Source organism: Parus major, chromosome 3 (genome assembly GCF_001522545.3).
Source record: "Parus major isolate Abel chromosome 3, Parus_major1.1, whole genome shotgun sequence".
Taxonomy (NCBI): domain Eukaryota; kingdom Metazoa; phylum Chordata; class Aves; order Passeriformes; family Paridae; genus Parus; species Parus major.
In genome coordinates, this window is record NC_031770.1 from 84194007 (window position 1) to 84220602 (window position 26596).

General features: G+C 35.7%; 1 protein-coding gene across 4 annotated transcripts in view; it reads right to left on the reverse strand.

Annotated features, from left to right (window-relative positions):
* Nucleotides 1-26596, reverse strand: part of SMAP1 (small ArfGAP 1) — an 88871-nt gene that overhangs the window by 25963 nt on the left and 36312 nt on the right. For 2 of the 4 annotated variants that reach the window (XM_015620636.3, XM_015620637.3), the window contains exons 5-6: nt 22176-22250; nt 17929-18009 (exon numbers count right to left, since the gene is read on the reverse strand). In XM_015620636.3, the coding sequence (XP_015476122.1) occupies nt 17929-18009; nt 22176-22250 (156 nt within the window). The remainder of the gene's footprint in view (nt 1-17928; nt 18010-22175; nt 22251-26596) is intronic. The other 2 variants (XM_033512986.1, XM_015620639.3) reach the window with 1 other exon arrangement.

The following is a 26596-nucleotide window of genomic DNA, read 5'->3' on the forward strand; positions in this document are numbered from 1 at the left end:
CCTGCATAACAAGGCAGTGACATTTCTTAAACTTACTGTTTAATTTAGTGTTGTGTTTTATCTAAAAAATACCACATTTTGTAGAGATGCAAGGTAGCATGACAAATGCTTTGAGTCTTGCTGTTCTAAGATTCATCTCAGTTTCTATTACTAGTCTCCTTGACTCCCACCGCAATTATTTTTAAGTATTGACACCAGTACTAGATAACCTATTCCTTGTTATGCCCTTTGGAAAAAGATCACATTAAAAATAGGAGACTAAGCAGCATTAAGATAAACTAAAAATAGCATTAAGAATCTGATATGAAAAAGGACAAGTAGAAAGAACAGGTACACAATCTTGTGCATTTATTTTCAAGTGGAGCTTTCAAGGTTACTGGGGCTACTACTTTTTTATGACATTCAAGATTGTCTTGGTAATACACACACGTTTAGTGAACAAAGTACATGGTTATACCAATTTCTAAATATATTTACTTCAGGTCATGTATTAACAGCTTCTCATTCAAAATCATTTTTATGCTGCTAGTACATTCTTCTGAAATACTGTCCTTGCAAACAGCAGAACATCACGACGTCTTTGATATGCAGGCCTTACATGGCCATTTTTCACAGCTGTCACTAATGGCCACTGCATTACCCTTCAGGGCTCTTCTCATGTTGGAGACCTACTGAAAGCAAGTGATATCTGCTGCCTTCAATTATTCTGAGATTACTGAAAACAGTTTGTTTGCAAATATCACTTAAAGAAACTGAAGCGAGAACAAGCTTCCAGGGAGTTGATTCTTTAACATCCTTCACATGATGAGCTTATTTTCTAGCATGACTTGGAATTTTTTTACCTAAAAAAAACTTGAGTCCTTGTTATGAAAAGAGCCACAAAACCTAATTTCAATTACCCCTCGTTCAGCAGGTATTAGATACTTTGGCCAAATTAAGGAGGCAGATAAAGAACTAACCTTGCGACCTCTTAACAAATATTTTCACCTATAGAGCACATATTTTCAGTACAGGAGAGGAGACACACTCATTACTCAGATCCAGTATGGGCACTATAAATTTTTGCAATCCTGTAGATGACAGGCAACTGGGATACAATAATCTTTCATTGTTTTATTTTCCAATGCTGTCCTTTAACCTTCCACTCCTCTTATGCTCTTGTGCCAGTCGTTTCTTCAGGGGCAAGAAGCAAGACCAGGTAACAACTGGTTGCTCAGTCTCACCTCAATACCTAGGAAGGTGATGGAACAACTAACCTGGAAACCAATTCCAGGCACGTGAAGGACAAGAATGTTAATGGCTTCATCAAGAGGAAGCCATGCTTGACCAAACCAACAACTTTTAACAGGGTCATGACTGGCTTGGCAGACAAGGGCAGAGCATCACAGGGTGTCTTCCTTTACTTCAATAAGGTTTTTTGATGGTGTTGATAACTCATAAAGGTGCAATCATGGAAAAAATGCCCTCTTCAAGCTCCTGCTCTCATTTAGTTGTTAGTATCCAGTGTTGAATGACTCCCAATTTTATGCCCAAATCAAGTGATGTCTTAATCCTGTCTGCTATACATCTACAAAACAATAACGTGGCAGTATGGTGCTAATATCACATCTGTAAGTAGTCCTTTAACAACAAGACTGATCATCTTCCAGTATCTATAGAGCAAATATTTAAAAATATTTATGAATTCCTCATGACTTTACCTCTACCAAAATGAACAACTGAGAAATTAGGTCTGCACATAAGAAGCAGCATCTCTTTCCTATTTAATTAAAATGGAAATGCAGAAATGAGTATTTGGTCCTTCACTTAATTTCCCACAAACTGTCACTGTAAATCAACTGGCTTGAAATTACTGGATTGAAATTTATATGCTGGTAATCGCCATATACCTCCACAGTGCACCTTGGCCAACTGTAATGTTCTATGCTAAGAAACCATCACAAACAAAATCCAAAAGCAGGCAACAGTGGAGAAGACCAGGTCACCTCTAATTATCTGATTTTAATGCAACCGAGTGCACAAGCCTATTTTAATCTCACACTGAGATGATGCCTTCATTAGTGGAAGCTGCACCAGCCAGTCTTGTAATTCATAGAGATACTGTCTATGATTTAATTAATCTTGCTCATTTTGCTACCACTAGAAAATGGTAGGCTTAGCCACTCATCAGTCTTGTTCATTTATCCAATATCAGCTCTAAGATTTTAAGGTAATTTCCAGTCTATCAGGTTTTTATGGAAAAGCTATGAAAACTGGTACCAAAGTTTTGAGGTTTATTCTGCTGCAATTCTGACTACGTCCTTAAAGATTAAAAGAACACCATTGTCAAAAACTTCCAAATTTACACAGAATGAGAAGGTTTTCCATTCCATCATGAAAGAGCATCTTTTAACTCAGCAACCTGCATTTAATGTTGCATTACTGTGCCACCCTCCCTTATTTTTTCTTTCCGAATTTTGTCCAACAACAGGAGTTATCTGTGGTTTAATTTTTAAAAAAATGGGTAAGAACATCAGGTTAGGCCAGAAAAAAAGCAAAAAAGCTCTGTTAGGTCTCAAATTAAAAAAGAAAGCTCCATTTTACAGAAATCAATATTGGCCTTTATTGAGCTTTTACAATGTATTGCCCTCAATATACTACTAGTTACACCATTCTAGTCCAATCTAATTTATGTGAAATACTTTTCTTGAGTTAAATGAAATCAAATAAATCAGCAAGTAACTGTTAACTACTTGATCCACACCTTAAGTTCTAGAGTTGATTTTACAGACTTGTTTTTCTCTCTTATATGTTACTCTAAAGCTAATTATTAGTGAATAAAGATGTTTATTCTGATAGACACTTTATACTGTATATTTTTCAAACTAATTGCCTGTATGAGACTGGCTGGGATGGAGAACACATTCTTCACAGCAGTCGATACAATGATATACTTTGGATTTGTGGCTACAACACTGTTGATAACACACTGGGGTTCTGGCTATTGCTGAGTGATAATACTTTGTATTATTTTAGTTTTGCTAGCTTTGCACAATTATATTTCTTGTTTTGCTAATTTAAGGAAGCCAACATCCAAGTACCTCGTTAAGTTCATTCAGGGACTACATACACAGACATACATACACACTTGGAGTCAGCAGTACTTCCCTGTTGGTAGATTCTTGTCACAACCACCTTCTCTTCCCTTTTTCTGGCACTCTATAGACTTTGTCAAACAGATGCAAGGAGCTCATGAGTCAAGTGAATGAACCTACATATAAGCCTCATCCAACAGCCAATTCCCAAATTCAGTTTCCCCACTGAAGCTCAGCGTACACAAGCCTCAAAGATCTGAATTTGAGTATTATAGTTTTGCAGTTGACTCATCCAAAAGTAAACTCCAAGTTCCTGGAATGGGCAGCAATGCTTCCTCACAGATTTGGACTGCAAGGCTGGAGATGGGATTGTGAAGAAAACTGAGAAACATCTGAAGCATAAGTCACATACTGTAGGAAGGTGAATGTATCAGTGGGGTATTTCATCAAATTTTCTTCAGTTATTTTTAGAGATAACTATTAAATGAGTGATTCATTCTGCCACAGAAAAAAAGAAAAAAACATGAAACCATTGCCAAGTCAATTCTCCTCCTTCCTCTGTACAAAGATTATAGTACAGCACATAGGATATTGTCTACAAGGAATATGGTTATATATGGGCAAAACAAAAAGAAGGGTCAGCACCACCATAACTGACTGTCACACACCTATTAAATTCACATATGTAATAGGATGCTAAAAGCTCTATAAGCTGCTGGAAATGATGTTCCCTTACTACAAAACAAGCTTGTCCTTTCCCAGCTTTCAGCACCAGTTTCACCCAAACACATCTAGCTATTAGGTGCACAAGATGGGCAGGGAAAGACAAGAGGGAAGTAGAAAGCTTTACACAAGCTTGCTCAGTTGACAAAGGAGACAGCATATGTGAGGTCTTCTGATAAGTGTTACACTTTGAATGATAAAACAGTACGAATATTCAGATCTAGCAAAGAGTACATGGCAGACAAATCCACTGCCTTTTTTTAATTACCGTCATAGTAAAATAAGAAAATAATACAAGTTTGTTAAATGAGTAAGGACGTTAGTATCCCTTCAGAGCATTATTTAGTATGATCATACATTCCAGGGTCTACGGTCTAAATTTATGGGCTACTCTTCTGAACATTCCTGTTCCCCAGAGTACTCTCCTCCGGCACGCAGCTGAGGGCATTTTGCATGGGAACTGACAGCTGTGAACAAACCTTTTTGGTAATACCTGGTTCAAAAGTGCTAGCATACAGTGAAAATACTGTGATTTTTTTTTCTTTATAAATGGGAGATTCAAGTTTCCATTTTCTGCCTCTGTACACTGAAGCGAGTTATCATCATATGCACAGATTTTAAGGGTTTAACAATTCTAAAAAATGTGATACCCAGTAAAAATGTAAACCACATCAAATACTTTAAAAACAAGCAGAATTTTGCCAAATTCACTACTGCAAGATGATAATGTAAATAATTTAACAGATTTCAACACCAGCATTTAGTATAAGTGACCTTATTCTCATTTACACTGTGTGAGAGCATTTAAAAGGGTAGCATGCACAGTGCAGGATGTAAGTCACATGATTAACAGATCTAAAGTAGAAAAACATTACAGTCAGAGCAGTCATAAGTTACTAATCTAAAAATCTCTCCTATTCTCAAGCAAGATAACAGTCAGTGTCAAAAATCTGATTCATCAGCTGTCCAGTCCACTTATCAGCTCCTATTTTTCTTCACATTATTTCCTCAATTTTCCACTTAAATGAAAAATTCACATGAATCTAGAATTCAGTCTGTTTAAAACACGTTATGATTACCAATGCATTTCTAACTTATATTCCCTACCTTAACTACTAAGAGGCCTTATGAAAGCTGAAGATACACCAAATAATTTTGTGAAAAGCACTTCTAACTTACTTAAAAGCAATTTCCAGTTTACTTGCTAGAACTCATATACGCCTCTACGGTTACTGAACAAAAGCTCTCCTTTGCTCTTAATACATAGGAATTGTATGCCTTGTGCATAAAGCAATTGGATTCCTTCCCTCTTCATTACCTGCTTGCAATAAAACTTGCAGGAGAGCATAAACACTTGAGAATTGCCATATGAGAAAATAATGTTAGTAATTTACTATATCTTGCAATAAGTTTGTAGATATGATTTTCCCTGACATTCATGCTCTAAAAAGTTTAGTCTGTATCCATTTACAGCATCACTCACATAGGCACATGCTAGAATTTTTAAAGAATATTTTTATAGCTTTCATACTTGACCTGAAAATCAGTAAAGACTAATCTTTTCATAACATTTAATTCAAATGGCATTAAAGATGAAATGTGTTATTTTGTTTACCATCCTATAAAATACCAGCACTTGTTTTGTCAGACTTGCTACTAAAGATAAAGAAATTTAGAAATCAGATTAACTCTTCAAAACTAAGGATACTTTTAGCAAGTGATGAACTCCTATTTTGCCTAACTAGCAAAAAAGACAGAAAACCGATGTACTACACTGAAACACAAGTAAAACCATGGTGGTATCATGGCAAAGTTGTATAGACTACAGCAACCAATGCAATCAAATTCTGATGCATTTCTAATCAAGAGAAAAACCTGCATGTCAACAACAACAAAACCGCCACCATTCTTATTTATCAAACTACAGCTACCTTGAACCAAAGAGCCAAGTCAAGGTGAAAATGGAAATTTATTATTTAAGAATCTATTGTGATTATTTCAGTGAGTCACTCACACTCACCTGGGTAAGCTTATTTAAGGCATTTGCACTAAGCAAACCAAAACCAAATTGCTTTTTGTTGCTGCTAAATATGATTCTGTACACATGAAGATCCTTCAGTCAAAATACAAACCCAAAGGAAAACTTTTTAAAGTGGTCCTTGATCTACATCTTCACTTTAAAAACCTGGGTATGTGGATTTCATTAGATTTTCACAGTTAGAGCAAGATTATGTGAAATGCATTATATTTTTAGTCATTTGAATTAAAAACTTCATGGCAGAAATAACAGACCCTGCACCATAATCTTATTTCATTAATATGATTTTATCTGGGTTTAGGCTAATACGCTAATCGTTTCTGTGAAAATGGATTAAGACAATTCCTTTGTTCTTACTTATTGACCAAGCAGTACTAACATTGTATTTTAACTGAATTTAAAATGTTAGCTCAGATCTCATTTACTTTAGTCAATGTATTCCAAGAAGGCTTAAAACCTTTTATGTCCTGTACTCAGCTGAATTGGTTTAGCTCCTTTCTAATGCATCAGACAATTTCAGAGGCCCTTTTACCTTGCTCCAAACGAGGTATGAACCATGTAAAAGTACAATTTTCTAAAATTAAGTTTGCTTTCTTTTTATACTTACTGCTGAGACTATGGCAAAGTATCAGAGATAAATCCTTATTCTTATATTCATACATTAAACCATGTTTGAAATAATAGTTCTATGTATTCAGATTCAAATATATTAGGTTATTAAAACAGAAGAGTTCAGAATAGGGTCTGAAAAAAGAGGAAAAGCTCTGTTTCCAAAGTTTGATACTTGAAAAATAACTATCAAAAGATAGTAAGATGATTGCTAGGTAATGGTCAGAACAAGATGCAGCAACTTGCTGCCGAGCTAGGCATGGCAAGACTGCAGAACAGGAGAGGAATGCAGTCTGAGTGCAGAGGTATCAAAGTTTTCCATAGATTCTGGAGGCAAAGACTTGAGCAGAGTTTCCTGCAGCTGTAAATCTCTGAAATTACTACATTTGAGCCCAAAAGCAAGGACCTGTTTACAAGGATACAAAAGTCAGAGAAAGAGCTGTTTATCAACCCTTTTCCTATTTTGTATTATCTTGTCATGGAACTTGATTTAGATAAAATGGAAGAATTCTAATGTTAATCCAATAAAACCTGGGGTTTACATCTTAATAGAAAAAATCACTATGAATCAGAAAACCCAGACAGATCCACCCTACAGCTAATCCAGTGTCTCCTTATGAGATTTATAAATCGGGTTAGGGTCAAAATGTTTTAATGCATCTCAGTTTGCAAGCTGTGAAATGAAATAAACATGGTTTGCATTTTTGTAAGCTATTTTAAATATACCTTCAGTTTTCAAATCACATATTATGGTTATACGAACTGAGTTTGCACATTTCTATTCCATTTCTATTATGCTCATTAGCCTCAGCAAGACTACAATAATGCAGCTATATTAGTTCTAGTTCCTCATTAAACTATTTTCTTTTATAACTTTCCTTTCAAAAACCTTTCAAGTAATACAACATCATTGTACTCAGTAAGAACTAAAGGACATTTATTTGTAATTCCTTTTAATATATTTCCATACAAGAAGGAGCTGTTTCAGGCATGGCAACTGACTGAGCTCATTGTAAAGAAACAATCAAGAAATGCTTTCCATTTCTATTCATGAAGGTATGCTTCTCAATCTTTTCCTTAACTATAAGAAAGTGGGGTTTTTTTGCTGAAAAATGCTTTTTACATGAAACTTCATTTGCTATCCAGACCCTACACCCTCAGCCAGCAATCAGTTCATACTTTAGAACTTTCTAGGTGCTTCTATCTTATTGGTTAGTCCAGTGTGAAATGTGCTACTTGGTAACACATGATGTGATCACAGTACGTTTGTCTCTGGCAGCTGGTGTTAGACATGCTGTCTTTGCAAATAGTTGGCTTCTAGATATTGGTCTCTGCAGGTGCTGACCCTCAAATTCCTCAGGCCTGCAGCCTCTTTCCAGGGGCCAGCAGCAGTCTCTTACCTCACTTGTCTGGTAGCTGAACTTGAAGTTTGCAAGTGTTCATACACAGGCACAGAAGAGATAAAGCACTCAAACTCTATAGTTGCAAATAGCATTTGGCAAGAATACAGAATAGCCTGCAGAGATCAAGTGAAGGCTCAGACAATTCTACTGCCCAGCAACCTGGCCAACTATCAGCACTTATGTGACTGCCCCTTTTTATCCACTTCCCCCCTGATTCCTCATGCTTGTTATACCCCAATCTACCTTGATTTCCATATTCCCCTGGTTTGGTCTCTGTCACATAAACATCCCATAATAAACCGTGTACCAAATTCTCTGTCCCATCCCCAAATTCTTTTCTCTCTGCATCCCACAACAAGTGGGATGAAACAACAAGTCCTATACCCTATTATGCAATCACCCCTTACACACCTGGTATTCCTGGGAGAGAATCTTTTTCCTTGACCCACCTTACTACTTTCCTTTGACATTAGAAGCGGATCACTGGCTCTCTTTATACTGATTAGACTACTCCACTTCACCCCCTGTTGTTGTTCATCTGATTCTCACGGTCTTTATGTTTTAGCCAGACTTAAAACATCACACTGAATAGTGTTTCATATAAACAACCTCTGAGTCAGGACAATTTACTCAGAGCGTTGGACTCATACTCTGTGCTGGCATCGTTTCTGTCATTATCACAAACAGTATACTACAAACACTTTATGAAGTCTAAGCATACTATTTCTCCAAAGATGCATTTGAGAAAGTCTCTCAATTAGATCCACAGAAATTCAATCCTCTCAGTGACAGCTAATGACACTGAAATAGCCATGCAGGTTTATTTTTCTTACTTCTGTATCAGCTTGTTGCTTTCTTTAACTACTAGAGAAGTTAGGAGAGAGCTGACAAGTACTTTATCATCCTCACGTACATGTACATAATTCTTTTTCACAAATGCAGAACTTACTGAGAGGGAGAAATGTTTAATAAATACTTACGTATCGTTAGCTACATTAGTGTCTTCTGCCAGCCCGGGTATTTTCTCCTCAATTTTGTTCTCATTTCAAAGTTAATCACTTTGAAACAATTACTTTAAAAGCTAAGTAATTTTAACCTATCATATGCAATACCAAAATGGATTTGTCTGTACTTGTGCAATCTCCATTTTCTTTGTCTTCATCCTCCATACTATCATAACCTTTAACATGAACTATCAATAAGCACTGCAGCCTCCACCTCAATTTGAAATAGGTCAAGCCTCTTTCTGCTTTTATCCTCCAGTTTAAATAATTGTGAACCTGTACGAAATTTCTGTGTATTCTGAAATAGAATATCTAAACAATCCTTACAAGCCTTTTAGAGCTTTTATCTTCACAGCTTCGAAGATGCCGAAGTTTAAAAACTGGCCCTTCAGAACGATATTACAAGGCCTCTGATTTGTTTGTTCAGTCATCCATTTCAACATCAATGCTAAGATTCAGCCCAACCCATTTCATTTACATTATAATAATCCACTTTTAAACCAAGGGAAAAGATACACTGATATCTACTTACAATGTAAACTGAGGGTTAAATAGGTAAGACAAAAAAATCTGTATGTTCTCTTGAGCAGAGGTCACCCCTGTTACTACACAGTGTAAAACACACTTTCTGCCTAGAGATAAGCCTGCAGTACCTTACTCTGACATGAAGTACAATATTCTCAAGTTGAGAGACAATACTTGCTGAGCAGAGAGGCAGGACAGACTTATTTTGCCACAGTACAGTGGCATGTCTGGGGACCAATCTCAGAACTGCCCCATTTTCTTCTAACTGCAGGTACCAATTTTATAAAAGAAAAATCTCAAATAAAACTGAAACATAAGCTCATCCAGTTGTAATTCTTTTTTCAACAGAGCCAAGTGGCAATTCATTGCAGATGGGTTAACATTTCTGATTGAGGTAAAATACGTAAGGAATTTAGCATTAAAGAGCTGCCAGTTATTTGAACAATTAGGCAACTGGTAACTTAATTTTGCATCACAATTATCATCTGAAAAAATTATCTAGAGTGTCCATTTCCTTCAAATTGTGTTGAAAAATCCTGCTTTTATCTTGTCTTGCTTCTACCTCTACCACAGCTACAGTGCTATTTACCTTTGAGTTAACTTTGTGAAGACATAATTATGCAACAGTATGAATGCCAAGTCATAAAAGGTTCCACACAACTGTTCTAGTGCCAAAAGCAACTATCAAAATGCAATAAATTCAACAGTCCAAAAAAAATATTCTTTTTAGCAAAACACACACAATAAACTATGAATTTAAACTGGAAGACACACAAAGTTGTTGCATGACACCAGAAGATTGCTGGAACATGGTGTATTATTATAGTTATTATTATTATCATCCATTTAAAGATTAAGCTCATCTTGGAGATTTAATATTGCCAGTGACATCTAAAATAATTTTTAATGAAAAATAAGTCAGTGTCTTTACTCTCCAGTGACACTTGCACATCTAACAGGATTTCCCACTATGCTATTGCCCTACCTTCATGTTCACACACCAGAGTGAGATTAAGCACATTCTAGTTTAAGCATGGTAAAATGACACAGAACACACAAAAGCACTCTATTGCTTTGCCCATGCTCCAGTACTGGCATTATTTCAGGAAAACAAAGGAAGCCTATTATTCAGAACAAGATAAGATTATTATTTTGAGCAACACTATTTAATTTAAAGTCTTTTTCCTCTTATCAGTTTCATCTTATCCAATCCATATCCTTCTTTACATTACGTTCCATGTATCAATACCACTTAGGTAAATGCATTGTGCATTTTGTTCCTGCACATTTGATTGCTTGTACACAATCAGTGTACAAAATCAGTACAGTAATTTCTATAAAACTTTTTTAGAAGTGATTGGATATTTGCAGTTATAATCATGCATGGTCCTGTGGTTTCAAATGTCTCAGAATGTATTTTTCCTAAAGACAGAATCCACCCATGAGTAAGGCTGATTTAGTACATGCTTGTTTAAATGTGTCCACTTGATTTTGCTCAATATACAAATAAACATATGTAGTGTTGATAATATTAATAATGTTGTTAATATTAATTGTGTCAAAGTCACCAGGAAAAAAGATTAAGCTTATCACAAGCTGAAAATGCCATCTGTTAATAAGTATTATCAACTGAAACTCAAGGCAATATTATATTTTGAACCTGCATGGACCAAAGCATAGCAGAGGGTCAATTAAAACTAAGCAAACTTAAAATAGCTTTCTGTTAAAAACAGTTTGGCGAGTTAAACAAAGGCAAATTTAACCAAAGCAGCCCTTACTCAAGCTTTCTGTCATTGTTTTTTAGACTCCACTTGTATAGAATTTTTTTAAATTGCATTAAAATACTGTTCTGCTGCAGACCAGAGTTGAGAGGATCAAACTGATACAGCAAACACACACTGGATACCCTTCCTGAACGCTGACTCCTTTTCCAACACAGAAAAAGATAAATACTTTTCCTTTTTTTCTGACAAAAAAGGGTTTCTTTCATTGCCTCTACCTGCAATATCTATTTCTTAATTTCTTTGTCTACAACTGCAAATACGTAATAAGAGCCATGACAGATTAATTTCATTAAGTAAGACCATTTTTCATGGCAATCCTCAAACAAAAGTAGTCCTTTGTTACCTGCAAAAGGAATGAATAGTACTGTTTTGGGAAGAATCTAATTTGATTTACTTTCTTCCAGATTAGCATTAAAAACAACCAAAGAACCCAAAATAATCTGATCTCTTCCGTAAGACTGAGAAGGTATGATTAGAAATGTAAAACCAGGCTGGGAGAGGTCTACAGACTGTAAAATGCAGACTGGGAGTACAAGAAGCCTTAAAACTCTTCACCCTTTGTGGGGGTAGAGGCAGAGAAACAGGCTGCCCTATGTCTTACCACATACTCCTAAATTCTGAGTTTTAATTCTTATCTGCTTAGTCTGAATTTATGAAAACAAAGACTAAATAAAACTTTGTATTCAACCAGAGAGCAAAACAGCTTTCTATTTTGCTGTTACCATGATATACATGATTGGTTTTTTATTACAATTTAAAGTAATATTTCATTTCATATAAAAATCAAAAGGAAAAGATATTTTAAAAAGAAATCACTCAGGCAAACAATGCTAAGATGTCCAGGCAAATGTTATTATCAACTATTCAAATGATTTAGCAAATTATCAACAATACAGTATCAAAACAAAGAAAACATTTAGAATATTTATAATGGGATTCTGCATTTAAATTATCATTCAGGTCAGTATTTGTGAAACCACTTTTTCCTACAAGTTAAAAGTAAACACGCAGATCACTTTCACCAAACAGGTGTTTAGGGGGACACTAAATATTTTGCAGGCTTTCATTTCTTCCATGCATTCTTACAGTGCTACTCAGTTTTAAGGAAGTGAAGAACACTAAAGCACTATTTGCTCCAACTCACTTCTCCTAGTACAAAATTATTGGGATGATAACTTGTAATACTTTGGATAAGCAAATTACCTCCCAGAGAAATAAGAGGGACTGATAGTTCCCCTTGCCTCAATTGTCCAGGCAGGCTGATTTTTCTGTGAGTTTTAGCTGTCTTTGGGGGAAGACTTAAGCTAGGTTAAGTTCTTCCTATTTGGTTAAATAAGTATCTGACATGCTGTTTTTCCTATCTGAAGGGGAAAGGCTGCTAATATGAGTTGCCCCCACTTTTGAGGGGCTCTCCAGTACATTTTAAATGCAAATAAACTGATGTCTGTACCTCTGTAATACAGGCCATCTGGTGCTGCCTGGTACCAGCTGACTGAGAGGCAGCAGCTAACTGCTACTGCCAAGTTTAATCTGCCAATTTAGTCCTCATTTTGGGAAAGAAAACCAGCATTTGATATACTACCATTGAAAAGTAACCTCCAACTGACCCATTCCTGTCACTTAAAATAACTTTATACAAAAACAACAGTCAGTTTCAAATTCAAAATGCAATATAATAAAACAAACTAACTCACAGTGTCATACTGAACTTCAGTTAATCAAGTGTAACTGCTGCAGTCCTTCAGAGCAATTCATCATCTTGATATGTTCAGCAGAATGAAAAAATCTTTGAGTGTTGATATTAGTTTGCAAATGCACCAGTACTCAGTGGAAAAAAAGCAACTTCATTCTTTATATCCTAACCATTTAACTTTACTATCCTCGTACAACACAATCTTGTCTTAAAGGGGTTTATTTCCATAACTTAGATGGTCCTCAACATGCGGTGTTTTACATCCAAAACATCACAATATTTTCATGAAAGTATTCAACTCATGTGAAACCTCTAAACCACAGAGAAAGCTACACAGTGCTGAACCCAAACATTTCCAAAGTATTCAGTGTCATGGACTTAGCTGAACTTTCTAATTTTAGATATTAGAAATACTTACCGAGTTTTCCAAGGACAGTTTTCCAAATAACTTCTAGCTTAATTCTGGGTTGTTAGCACTGTTGCATACCACATTTTCTTTATTTAAAAATTAGACTACATAATGAGTTGAACCCTACAAAAATCTGAAAATTTAGGCACACCAATTTTCTTCTTCTTTACTCTGGGAGCATTCCAGAGCCTCACAGCGTCACACCACACCTAGTGATGCTGCTTTCATTTGAATTTGTACTGCAGAAGTACATAAACAGATATGTCTTGAAAAACTAAACAATCCTGGTTCCTCTGAAATTCAAGAAGTCATTCATACAGCGCAGTCCAACTTCACTGTTCTAAATAGTGCAAAGCAAATGTCTCTACTAAATGAAATATTATTCCTTATACTCTTTGATGGCTTGTGAACAATATTCCTCAGTTCACTCTGCAGCTTTTGTTTATCCTTGGGTCACACTGTCTCCCCAGTTCACACTGGGGATGTCCCAGCCATGCCCCTGATCACTCAGCCTGAATGACCTAAATGCACCTCATCTACTTTTCTGTGCTTCCTTTCAGTGGAAAACAAGTATAAGGCAGATGGAGTGCACACAGAGCCTGCTCCAACCTGCTGCATGAAGAATAGCATGGACCTTTTCTAAAGTGCTCCTCTGTGCTCCAAGAAGAAACTTCATCTGAAGTGTCTACACAAGTTAAATTTTATTTCAAAAAACTACTATGAGGCTTTGAGAGCTCTCTCATGCAGAAGTAGAATACATATGGTAAATATTGTTTTTGAAATCACCAAATAATTCTAAATTGAACACATCCAAATACTCAAGGATGAACAAGAATTCTACTTATGCTAGAAATAAAAAAAGGAATTCAGTGATTTACCCTATTCTTGACCAGAGAACTTTTTCAGTCATCTTAAGCAGAAAAGGAAGGACCAAAAAAAACCCAAGAAAATCATGGCTTTGGGAAATTTCACTACCTTCAGCTGTGCCGAAGAGTAATTAGTAAGAAGGGAAAGCTCCTCAGCAGCTGATGAAAGGGCAGGCAGAATGATGAAGTTCAAAAATGGCAAGCGAAAGTATAGTTGTTTTTTCCTGCCTACAAATTAAAGACTTCCTTGTCTAACTGCCAACAAAACATGTAAGATTGGTGGCCAAACTACAGACTTTCTTCCCCTCCCCATAATAAAACACACTCTTACAACATGAGACTTACTTTTATAGTCAATTTAAAATCTCTTAATCTTAATTGGCTGTACAGAGTATGTAAAACTTGCTTCCACTACATGACAATCTGCCTTAAGCTATTATCCTGCTGTTGGCCCACAGGAAACATTAAGAAGCACACAATTAGCTCAGTTTGATTATTCAACACATTTCTAATACTGCAAAAATTTGTACTTCTGTTGCTTGCAAACAAGCTGGGCTTTGAGTGAACATGTCAAATAACCTGGCCCCAGTTTTCATGTCATGAAAAATTATATAATAATTGTTTCAGCAGTTTTCTTGCAGTATTTTCCCTGTTTCTCCAAAGTAACTGTAAGGATAAGGTTTCTTTCAGCAGAAGTGCTAAGGAAACTTGAGATCTGCAATTGTGGAAATAGCATAATACTCAAAATGAGTAAGTGAACAGCTCAAAAACAGTCAAACAAGTATCCTTCCTCTTTATCTGCAACAGATCTCTCTGATCTTGAGGAAATTCTACACTGCATGTAAACTGTCCAGTGTGAATGCTCACAAGAAAATATTTCCCCTGAAACCCACTTCAAGCACATGATGACTCTGTACTGAAGAGCAATTTCAGTAAGAAAATTCACTATTAAATCAGTTTAAAGATGATGCTCTTTGTTTATCCAAGCATGGTAATCAACGAAGTATCATTCATGCCATAATTACCTGACACATTAATGCAATATTTGGATCATAAGCTTACTAAATCAATGCTAGAAGCTTTCAGTAATATTTGAAAATCCAAAAGAAATCATGCTAGACATTTAGTTTGCTAAACACTAGGGATCAATTAGTGACTGGATCTAGTTAGTGACAAGAGAAAGACTCTCAAATGGATGTAGGAGCAAATTAATCAGCTCTGTGAAGCAGAGATAAGAACATGAGAACTGAAATTGAATGTTTTAAATTTTTAGGATGTTTATTCTTGTTTTAAGAGCTGAGAAATTTTATCTCAACAAAAGAAAAAATCGAAGTCACTAGGAACTGAAGACTTGTAGGAGTACACGACACAAGAATAGATATTAAGTCTTCTCTAGATTCATCTTTTTACCAATTTAAGACTTCTAATTTTTTCCATCTTTATTGAGTCCTCTATAGGATAGCTAAAACATTGCTTGAATTACTTTAATCTAAAAGAAATCTCAAAATTGTGACAGAACTGTCAACTGCTTGCTCACATATTTTTAATTCATTAACTTCCCAAGCCTGGAATAACTAGACTGGAGATAAACCATGCCTGAAGGCAACCAGTGACTTTACATATGAAGTGTTCAGATTTCTCATATTGTTTCCTCTGCCAGGAACTGGGAAAAATAACCACTGACTGCTTGATGTGGTTGCTGATAACACAACAGACATTATGCTCAAGATGCCTACACTCCCCTGCTGATTGAGGAGGCAATATTTAAAAGATCCTATAGCTAGTCTCTACCTAGATGTGAAGTGCATCATTATTACTGAAATACTAATATTTATCAGCTCCCTAAAGCAGAATCACACCACAAAAGCAGCAATGTATTATTCCAAGTATGAAAATAAAACCTTTTGGTTTTCTAGCTCACCAACACTGCCCAGCAGAAACAAATCTATGACACAGCTCTCTTTCATTTGGATTATAGAAAGCAACTAGGCTTTTAAAACATATAATGTTTACAGTCAAAAAGCAGCTTATTTTGAATGAATGATCCTTTAAAAGCCCAACCTTGAAGAATATCTTAAATTAAAAAGATGACACACAGATGAGCTCCATTTGAGCAGTCGGTGCTGACACATTAATAATGAGATAAAATATGCTGCAGTGTTTCAAACATTTTGCAGCTGTTACAACAGCTAATACAAATATATTTACTAAATTCCACATTTTGTAGTACAAGCATTTTAAATCAAAAGACTTCTTTTTATTTGCCTAATCATTAACTGGTAATGCCTTTTCAAATTTAAATCTAATCAGTGGCATTAGAATTGTTTTTTATTTCAAGTAGTATAATCCCTCAGCTGTTACTATGCTCTGTTGTCACTTCCCCTCACTTAACCAAATATTCCCAGCCACATAACAAGTTCATGCATCCTTAAAAAGGGAAACCCTCTCTCCCAGTCCAAAAGTAGATCTTTGGGCTCTAGAAAGTTAATGTTTCCAAACTACAGCAATGATTTTAGCCTTTATAACTACAGCATATTATTATAAGGACCAAAATAAAACATTTAACTTGGCTGGACACCCCCATAAAGCTTCAGTAATCATCAATTCTAATCTTTTTATTGTCATCCATAAACTTACTTTAATCTCCCACCATATCAATAACAATAGCTCAGTGAAGCTTCACGAATTGTCATAACAAAATCTGCTTCTGCACTAACTCATTCCAAACTTGCTTTCTAATTTAAGAAAAATGATATTTGTATTGAGGAGGGGCTTTTTTTCCCCTCCAAGTATGCATATTTTTGTATCTAGTTTCATTACATAAAATGAAAAAATATTCTATTTGAAAACTGAAATAGAAGTACATCTGCAATCATAGTCTGTGAAGACAACATTTTTCATAATTGTAACACAGCTCTACCAGGGAATAAACTGACAGATCATGACTCCAGTGTATTCTTCAGACTGCACTACAGACCTAAACATATTAATGGATTCACAAGATTGGAGAGACAACATCTGTATTAAAATAAATTACTATATTTAATACTAAAACTGTCCATTTCATTTTTGTTTAATATTGACTCTCTGTAGAAGTGCACATGAAATTTTAATTGTACCTACATTGCTAAGGCTGCTTATTAGGCTTTAATATAGCTGTGGAAAGAAGCACCTTAAGTGGTTTGCTTGTCATATTTTATAACATGATCTTAGTTGCAAATTTTCAATTTACTTAGTTAAAAATTAAATTCCATAGATTATACATTTAGGTTTAAAATGGATTCATTTATGAAAGACGTTATTAGATGATAATACAGAACTCAACAAAACTGACAACTTTCTGTGCAAGAATAGCAGCGGTCCATGACCTTAGGTTAGCTCAGCTGATCAGAGCATGGTGCCACCAAGTTTGGGGGTTCAATCCCCATACAGGCTGTGCACTTAACAGCTGGACTTTATGACCCTTGTGTGAAAGGACTTGATGTTCCTTCCAACTCAAGACCGATCTTAAAAACCTTTATTAGATTTATGGTCTGAGCCTGAACTTTAGGAAATCTTAACCCATTTCTTCTCCTAAACACATTCTTCATCATATGGTCAACCAAACTTTGTATGTAAGCAACAGCACAAGCACACAATTCATGTGGATTAACCAGATTACAACTCATATAAACATACACATGTGTGTGTATATGTATATATATATACACACATTAATTTTTTTCCCCAGATCTCTGAACATATCTAATACTATGTGCCATTTTTAAATAACTGGAAAAAAAAAAAGAAACACTTATTACCTTTTCAGCTGTTAACTGTTTTGATGGTTTTTCTGATTCTCTCTCTCTCTTTTTCTCTTCTTTCTTTTTTTCTTTTTCCTTCTGCAAAAAGAAAAAGCATTTTGCTAGTACCCAATTTGTAAACATATTGAATGTCTACAGCCATACAGACTATAAACAGAGATCTTCAGTTACTCCATTTTAAATCAGAGTTTATGCTTCTATCTGCTCTCCTTCCAGATGTGACTCATTTTGCTCAAATACTAATACTAAAAATACTGTGACTTTTAGATTAAATGCAAGAAATTCACTTTTTCACCTGCTCATCTGCTTTTCTGCTTGATAAGCAAAAGAGGGGAAAAATCCCCAGTATTGCTTCCCCTAAGCTAAGCAAAGCTGAAGAGAAAAAAATTATATAAGTATCTCCATTAATTCTCACAGCCTCTGTCATTAAGGGTGGATGTCAGCTGCCTTGACCAAAGAAACAGACTAAGGTAAATTGCATGCTGCTTTCTGCAGAAAGGTACTAATATTTAAAAGCTAATCTAGTAGTCTTAAAAAAAATACTCCTGAATGTAAAAAAGTTGCCTTGGGCCATATGACAGGCCAGCTGAGTCATGAGATATTATGTTGCTCCAGAAAGTGAAAATAAAAAGATCCCTTTACTTTGCATGCATGATAATGACATTACAGGCATTTCTTCACTTTAGTTTTTAATGAATGAATGTGCCAAAATTACTGACTCATCTGACTGAAGCAAAGCATAAAATACTCCTTAAGGAATAACATGAAGAAGATACAGACTTTCTAGGTTAGCAATTGCTGACAAAGTCTGCCTGCATTTGCCTTGTACAACTATGGCGTAGTTCTAGTGTGTATATTTAAACACTAAATGGATTAAACAAGAGTTTACCATCTGCAATAACGACAATGAAACAGCGGCTCCTAAAGGTTCCTTTGGCCATTAGACCCATTTTCTCAAAGCTTCAAAACAGCCTTATTTCAGAAAACACTACTGTTTACAACTTTCCCGATATTAGGAGGAAGGTTGAGAGGCTGGAACTGTCCATGCAGCTCAAGTATTAAAATAAAACAGTTAATAGTTTGTGTCAGTAAGGAATATTTGTTGTTTTTTCCTTTTTTTTTTTAACACCCAGTATATACAATTTAAAAATTTTTATACCATGGCATTTACTTAATATGGTTCTAACACTCAGATGAAGGGATTTTTTGTTTGTTTGTTTGTTTGTTTTTTGGTTTGTTTTTTTTTTTTTGGTGTTTTTTTGACGGTGCCCGGGCATGGGAGGATCCAAGTAACATATTCTTCAAAACTTCCAGTAGTCCATTTTCAAACCTTTTACCATATTTACTAGATGGATTGGGGCTACTTAAGTCCCAACTAAACCATGGGAATTATTTCATCAGACATTAACCTGAACACTCAGTTCCTGGAAAATAAGACTATCACACTGAGCACCTGCTCACAAGCAACAGAAAGCAATGACCACAGTCATGAAACCCCAATAGGGAAATCTGGAGTATCTGTTCTGATGAATTAAACAGAGATTAACTTAGATTTCACTGAATATAAGAACACAAAAGTGAACACATTGGTCCAAACTAGAGGCCTTGCCAATACTGTATCTCAGCTGTGGTAGTGTAAGGTGTTCAAGGAATGTCTGTATGACTGCGACAAGTACAGAGCAGTACTTTATTTTGAGGTCACATAACCTGAGACTTGCAGTCTTACTGAACTAGGATTACACAAATGCATAGCCATGCCTTTCAATGAAGCTCAGCCTTTCTTCCATTACTGTGTCTTGACCCTAGTACCAACCCGCATTCTAAAATACACACAAATTACACTGTCAGAGCAACAACTTCTTGAAAAGTATTTCATTTTCTGTTTTCACATCCCACTCCAACCTTCTCAAGTTGAATAATTTAAATAAACATAATCTCTTCAGCCATGGAAACTTAGACAACTGCATTAAAAGAAGTGTGACCAACAGGGCAAGAGACATGATTCTCCTCCTTTGCACTGCTCTCACAGACCAGACCCTTCCTCCGCAGTTGGGGCCCCCAACATCAGAAGGACATGGACCCGCTGCAGCCCAGAGAAGGGCCACAAAAATGACTGAGGGCTGGAGCACCTCTCTCTTGAGACAGGCTGAGAAAATTTGGGTTGTCTAAGTCTGGAGAAGAAAGAGGACTCCAGGGATACTTTTATAATAGTCTTCCTATAATAGTACCTAAAGGGGGCTTCAGGAACAAAGGGTAAGGATTCCATCAGGACAGTGACAAGAGAAGGGGGAATGGCTTCAAACTGAAAGAGGGCAGGTTTAGATTAGATACGCAATGAAATTCTTTACTGTGAGGATGGTGAGGCACTAGAACAGAGTGCCCAGGAAGGCTATGGATCCCCTATCCCTGGAAGTGTTCAAGGTTGGATAGGGTTTTGAGCAATCTGGTCTACTGGATGTCCACAGCAGGGGGGTGGAACTACATGATCTTTATGGGCCTTTCCAACTCAAACCATTCTACGAGTCTACAATTCTATGATTTGATTCCTCTGCTCCTGGGAAAGCTTGTTTGAAATGTCCTGTAAGTACTCTTACTTTTCAATCACAGTATGTTTAATTTCCTTGAATATGTTTAAATGAAAGCTGAGTTACAGTTTTTGCATTTTTTCAGCATGTCCTGATTTCCAGTTTGAATTGAACATTTTTTTAAAGTATGTTTCCTCAAAGAAACCTCACTTCTGGATTGAAAAGTATCTGGAAACACTTATTTTTCAAGACTTCAAGAACAGGGAGGGCTTGCAGCAAGTTTTCATATGGCAAACACTCCATAAAGGTGACCAAATATAAGTATTTACCTCTTGTTGCCCTTAAAAAAATCTCTGAAAGCTTAATAGTGAATATATTAACATTTAAAATAAACTGTTTTCCCGTGTTTCTACCTCCACACCTCACAGAGTCTACAGAAACAATCTTGATTCCCAGTAACTTTATCTTCATTCATTTAATTTTCACTGTGGACTTGAAAATCTGCAAGTCCTTCATCTTCACACTTCCTGATTTCAATATTCAAGTTTTCTGCCTCAGCTCCATTAGATAAAAATGAATTCAGACTAAATAAAAACATTTCTCAGATGTTGCATTCATGCCAGAACTTCAGTCAAGTGTTTCATTACTTGCAATAGCAGTCAAAAAGCACTATGAAGATCATAAAATTAAATTGACTTTATATTGGTCTTAAATTCTAGGGAAATATTATAAATTTTTTTCCAAGTTTCATTTCTTGTAACATGGCATTCTAGTTACACAAAAGAACTTATAAACGTGAATGCACCAACAGAGGTGGATAAGAAAGTAAAGGCAAGTTTCACTTTTAGCAGCCACCGCTACTCCTGGTACAACTTAAAACACATGACAAATTCAGCAAGGTTTGTGGCCTTAGTCCATGACATTGTCATTTAAATTTTAATTAATGTTTAAATATAGCTGAACAAAAATAATTTATAACTTCTGTCCAAATTTTCTGTATTTAAAAGGAAAGAGCTTGATTTATGTTCACATCATAAATTATTTCGTATACTGTATAGTCTCGATTCAGAGTGAAGTATCCAAAAGAACCTTACACTCGACATTCACATTTTAAAAATGTATCTTATTATTGTTGTAAATTGTGCCATTTACTGTAACTTGATATAAATGATGCCTCATCTACTACTTGCCTGTGTGTTATATTTTTCAAAGACCCATCTAAGCAGCAAATGTGTTAGCACACACACACATCCCAGCCAGAAGAGATATTAAAACCAGTATGACTCAAATTAATTCTATATTTATCTCCAAGGAGAATGAACTAAATGGTTGGAACAATACTGATAATTTAGAATCTGGAATAAGCAAGTAATACAGAAAGAGATACCAGAAATTATCCCTGATGAGACAGGACAGTATCACTCATGCCCATTAGCTGGGAATTAATTGGGTTTTCCACAGTTTTGTGACACAAAATCTGAAAAGAACCAGAATTTTGACACACAAACACCAAGAGGGAACAACCACACATGTACTTTGCAGTTGTATTGGCTCTTTTCAGTTAGCTAGTCCAAGAAAAAAGGAGAGACGTATTTCAAATGTGTGAAGAATTAACAGCAAATCAAACTCTCAAGTTACCTCAGTGAAATTACTCTATAGAGATATAAACATTTGTGCAAAGCAGTAACCTGATAAGAGTTACATCCAAAACCAATATACCTCTGCTTTGCTCTTCTCAGCAGCAGCTTGCAGAGAAGGAGAAGATGCCAAAGGCTGAGCAGCATCAGATGATATCTGTACAAAACAGAGGAGAGAAATGAGAAAGAAAATAAGCAAGAACAGCTGGGAAGGGAGGCAGAAGAGGCTGGAGAGGCTGCTAAGAGACATGATTTTCATTCCCTTTTTTTTTTTTCCCCAATAATCTTGGTGGTAGTGGTTACACAACATAGAAGAAACAAAGAGGAGACAAAGTTTCTTTTTTTTTTTTTTCTGAGTACAATATTTAAAGGAAATGTTTCAGGTAGGGAAGTGTGACTTATAATGAAATTCACTAGGACAGAATATAAGAAAATTAACCTGGATAAGATCATATCAAAGGCCTAAGAAAAATAATTAGGTTTCATCCATTGTTCAATTTTTATCCAGTGTAACTACTGAAATATTAATGTCCTGAAGCATGAAGGCAGACTGTCCCAGAGGAGGGGGAGAGAAGAGAGGGCCTTTGTTCTTGTTCAATGTAACAGAGTATTTTTATTAACAGGAATGCAAAATAACTCTGAAAGCTATACATTAATTAAAGTTCTAATTAACTCTTCTCTGAGAGCACTCCAAGTACATAAAGAGCTTAGGGTTAATAAAAAGCCACAGCAGCAGGTTGAAGGATCTTAAACAAGTGACACTTCTTTTCTAACAACTGGCATGTAAAATGCTATTAACACCACTAGACTTCCAGAATTCTCCAACAGGCCTAAGTTAAATATGCAACAGATACAATTTGCTAAAAAAATACAATTTCTCTAAAGGCATTTTCATACATCTTCCTATCCAATTTTTTTTATGCGTAGCTGATCACTTTAATGGAAACATTATCTATTTCCCTTATTATAAAAATGCAACTGAAATACATTTTCCAAATATGTAGAAGATCTTCAGAGCTATAAAGCTGACACTTCTACACTGTTTTGTATCACCTCTATTATCTACAAAGAAAATTTAGAAATAAATGAAGCTATAACAGAATAGGTCATTTTGTTGGACCAAAATAAGCAATTTAAATGACATGTTTTCACTTAGTTTAAAAAAAAGTAGCTTGCACTAAATGGAAACTGAAAGCTGATAAAAAACCCTGTCATATCTCGTGTCTATTTCTTACAGAAAATCCTACCAAGTTCCTTTACTTATACAGCTGGAATATTCATAGAATTTACATATTTAGTATTTTTACAAAGTAAGAAAGTAAGGCTATGCTGGAAGGTAGTGCAGAGCTTCAGGAAAGATATTTATAAGGTTTAATTTTAAAACCAAATTTTACCTGCAGACATATGAAGCAGAATTCTCATTTTTAAATTTACTGTTTTAAAATCCTCGGGTTATTAGCAGAGTTATGGATACACCTGCTGCAATGATGCAGTTTTGCAAACAGTAGCATTCTGTTGCTATAGGAACATTGGAATCCTGTTTATTCCGACTGCACCACATTGTAACCAAATAATGTTGGAAAAATTATTAGGTAACACAATATATTGAACTATGCACTCTAACATGCTTCTGCGTTTTCTATGAGATAAAAATGCATAAAATTCTGATAATGAATCATCTTAGGTATAATTTCAAGCTGCTAACAAGTGGAATTTTTGGTTTGGGTTTGGAGTTTTTTTCATTCTTTTGTATTCTTCAGATTTTAGGAAAATGTAAGCTTGATAGCTCTCATAGGTGAAGAGCTAGTCGCCACACAGCACAAGGAAAGCAAAATTTCATTTGTGGGTTTGGGGAAAATCAGCACTATAGGTGTTTGTCAATTTCCATCCACCCATAATAGTTTTCAATCTTCAAATCCTCTTCATAATATAAAGGACTATCTAACCTAGAAGAAGGCAATCCTATGAAGGCCTGAAAGCAATTATTATAGTTTTGCCAATCAAGTAATGGAGTCGTAGAACCAATGAAGAAACGTCATGCAAGCTGTAAGTATGAGACAGAGTGAAAAGCAGTAATTGTCTAGCCTGGGATATAGAGCAGGGTGTACAAGTTGAGAAATGCCCAAGCATAATGTTTAAAAACAACCAGCATCAGTACAAGCACTTCAAGCAAAAAAAAGAACCCTTGAAAGCACACTTCACACATGCAAATATTCAACTACAAAAGAGAACAAAAGACATATGACTGAAGCTAATCTTTAAGAGAAAACCTATTACAATGTATAAAGAACAGATTAAGTTTATATAGTGAAAGCAACAGTATAATGTTAAGCTGCTGAACAGCTTTATCACCACTGCATCGTGTTGAATTTGTTATCTACCAGGCTGCATCAGATAAGGAAAGCTGAATGAAAAAATCAGATCAAACTGAGTGGCTAGACAAAGCTAAACATGTAAATATTGTCTACCTATAATTTTGCTAAGACTTTGACATAATTTTCTAGAGCATTCTCCTGGAGGAACTTGCTGGTCATGGCTTAGACAGGTGCACTATTCTCTGGGTACAGGCTGGGTGGCCAGGCCCAGAGAACAGTGGTAAATGGAGTCACAACCAAAGAATAGCCTGACACTAGTAGGGCTCCCCCGGGTTTAGTATTGGGGCCAGTCCTGTTTAATATCTTTCTTTATCCAGGATCTGGATGAAGGGATGAAGTGCACCATCATTCAGTTTATAGATGTTACCAATTTGGGCAGGAGTGTTGGTTTGCTGAAGGACAGGAAGGCTCCACAGAGGGATCTGGACAGGCTCAATGGCCTGAGGCCAACAAGTACAAGGCTCAACATGGTGAGGTTCCAGGTCTTGCACTTGGGACCCTTGGGGATTAGTGACTGGAAAATTGCCCTGGGGGAAAAGGATCTGGTGATGCTGGCTGCCAGCCACCAAAATTTCTCCAAAAATCTGAAATCCAAAGAGTAATTTCCAACCCTATCCCGGAATCCAAGTGAAAAAACACACGCTGATCTACTCTTACAACATGTTTGCACTATGCTCTGGTAAGCAACTAAACACATCTTTGATTATTGGCACCTTAAAGTATCAAACAAAATTAGTGGTGACCTCTGTAACTAATCATACATAATGCTAGAAAAAGAATAAAGTTGGGTGATTGAGTGCATTACCAACATATTGCAGAATGACAACTACCATATTAATACATCATTCTAACTTTTAACTTAGGAGCAGTTACATCTTTTGATAAAGAGATTCATTCAGAATTGTCTAAAACAAAGAATGATGGCAAGGAACTGTTTCTTAAGTTTTCACATTTCTCATTTTTCCACAAAATTTTGATTGCATTTCAGACCAGAAGACTTGCACTCATTTAATTTTTAGCAATTCTTGAATCTCCTTCCATTGTTAGTGTTTTGTGACTCCTTTTTAGAAAGACAATACAGCAAAAATAACCATTTTGAGTCATGAAATTCAATACTCTGTTTAAAGCATCTGGTACCTTTAGTGCTGAGCAAGAAATTACATACACAGGCAACAGTACTGTAAAATTTCAGTTTCGCCTGTGCTCTGTGAGAAACCCTTTGTTGCACAAAAACAATGCAAGGCCAGAAAAGAAAGAATCTGCACATTTACAGTACTAGCCCAGTTCCTGTCCCCTTACACATGTAAATGGTAGCTGTCCCTATTTTCTTCCCTAAAACACTTCTGTATTGTCTGTTATTACTTAGTGGTGGTACTACCCAAATACACACTAAGGTAACACTTTGTGTAAAAGCAACACAACAAACGGTAGCTGGCCCAATGTCTTGATGTAGTCTGCTGACCAGACTACTATTCCAAGTGAAAAAACCTAAGCTTTAAACAAGAACCAAATGAAGTTATCAGAAAACATAACGTACAAAAACTAAGAATCTTTCTTTAGTTTGTACTGACATATTTCTGATGTTACATAACAGTCATACAAACACTATTGGTCATTAAGGTGTAAGAACTTCATTAATAAAGTTTTCACCTGCTTTTATTTGTAGTTTTTTCCAACATCCTGAGTTGGTGTAATGCATGTCATTATTTAGCCTTTCATTAAAAAGGATTCAATTTGAAGCTCCATAAGCCTACAATGAGCTTCCATTTAAATATGAAATATGAAATACAGGGTGCCATCATGTAGAAGATTCACAACATTAAAGAATGAGTGCATTATCAAACCATGCAGGAAGCCTGCAGCTGAACCAAATACTAAAGTGCCCTCGAGTGGCCAGTTTGTCCACACACAACATGCAGGGGAAATAGCCTAAATGAAGACTATTCTGCTTTCATTTATTAGGTTTTAAGTTTAGCTGCTATACATAGTTTTCTTATTTCAGCTGACTTTTGACTTTATTTCTATGTATCTTCAACAAATGTTGACAATTCTAAAATCAGTAATTCATCCTAAAGCAGTAGCAATTATAGAATGCTAGTAGATTAATTTAAACACACAAATCAATTAC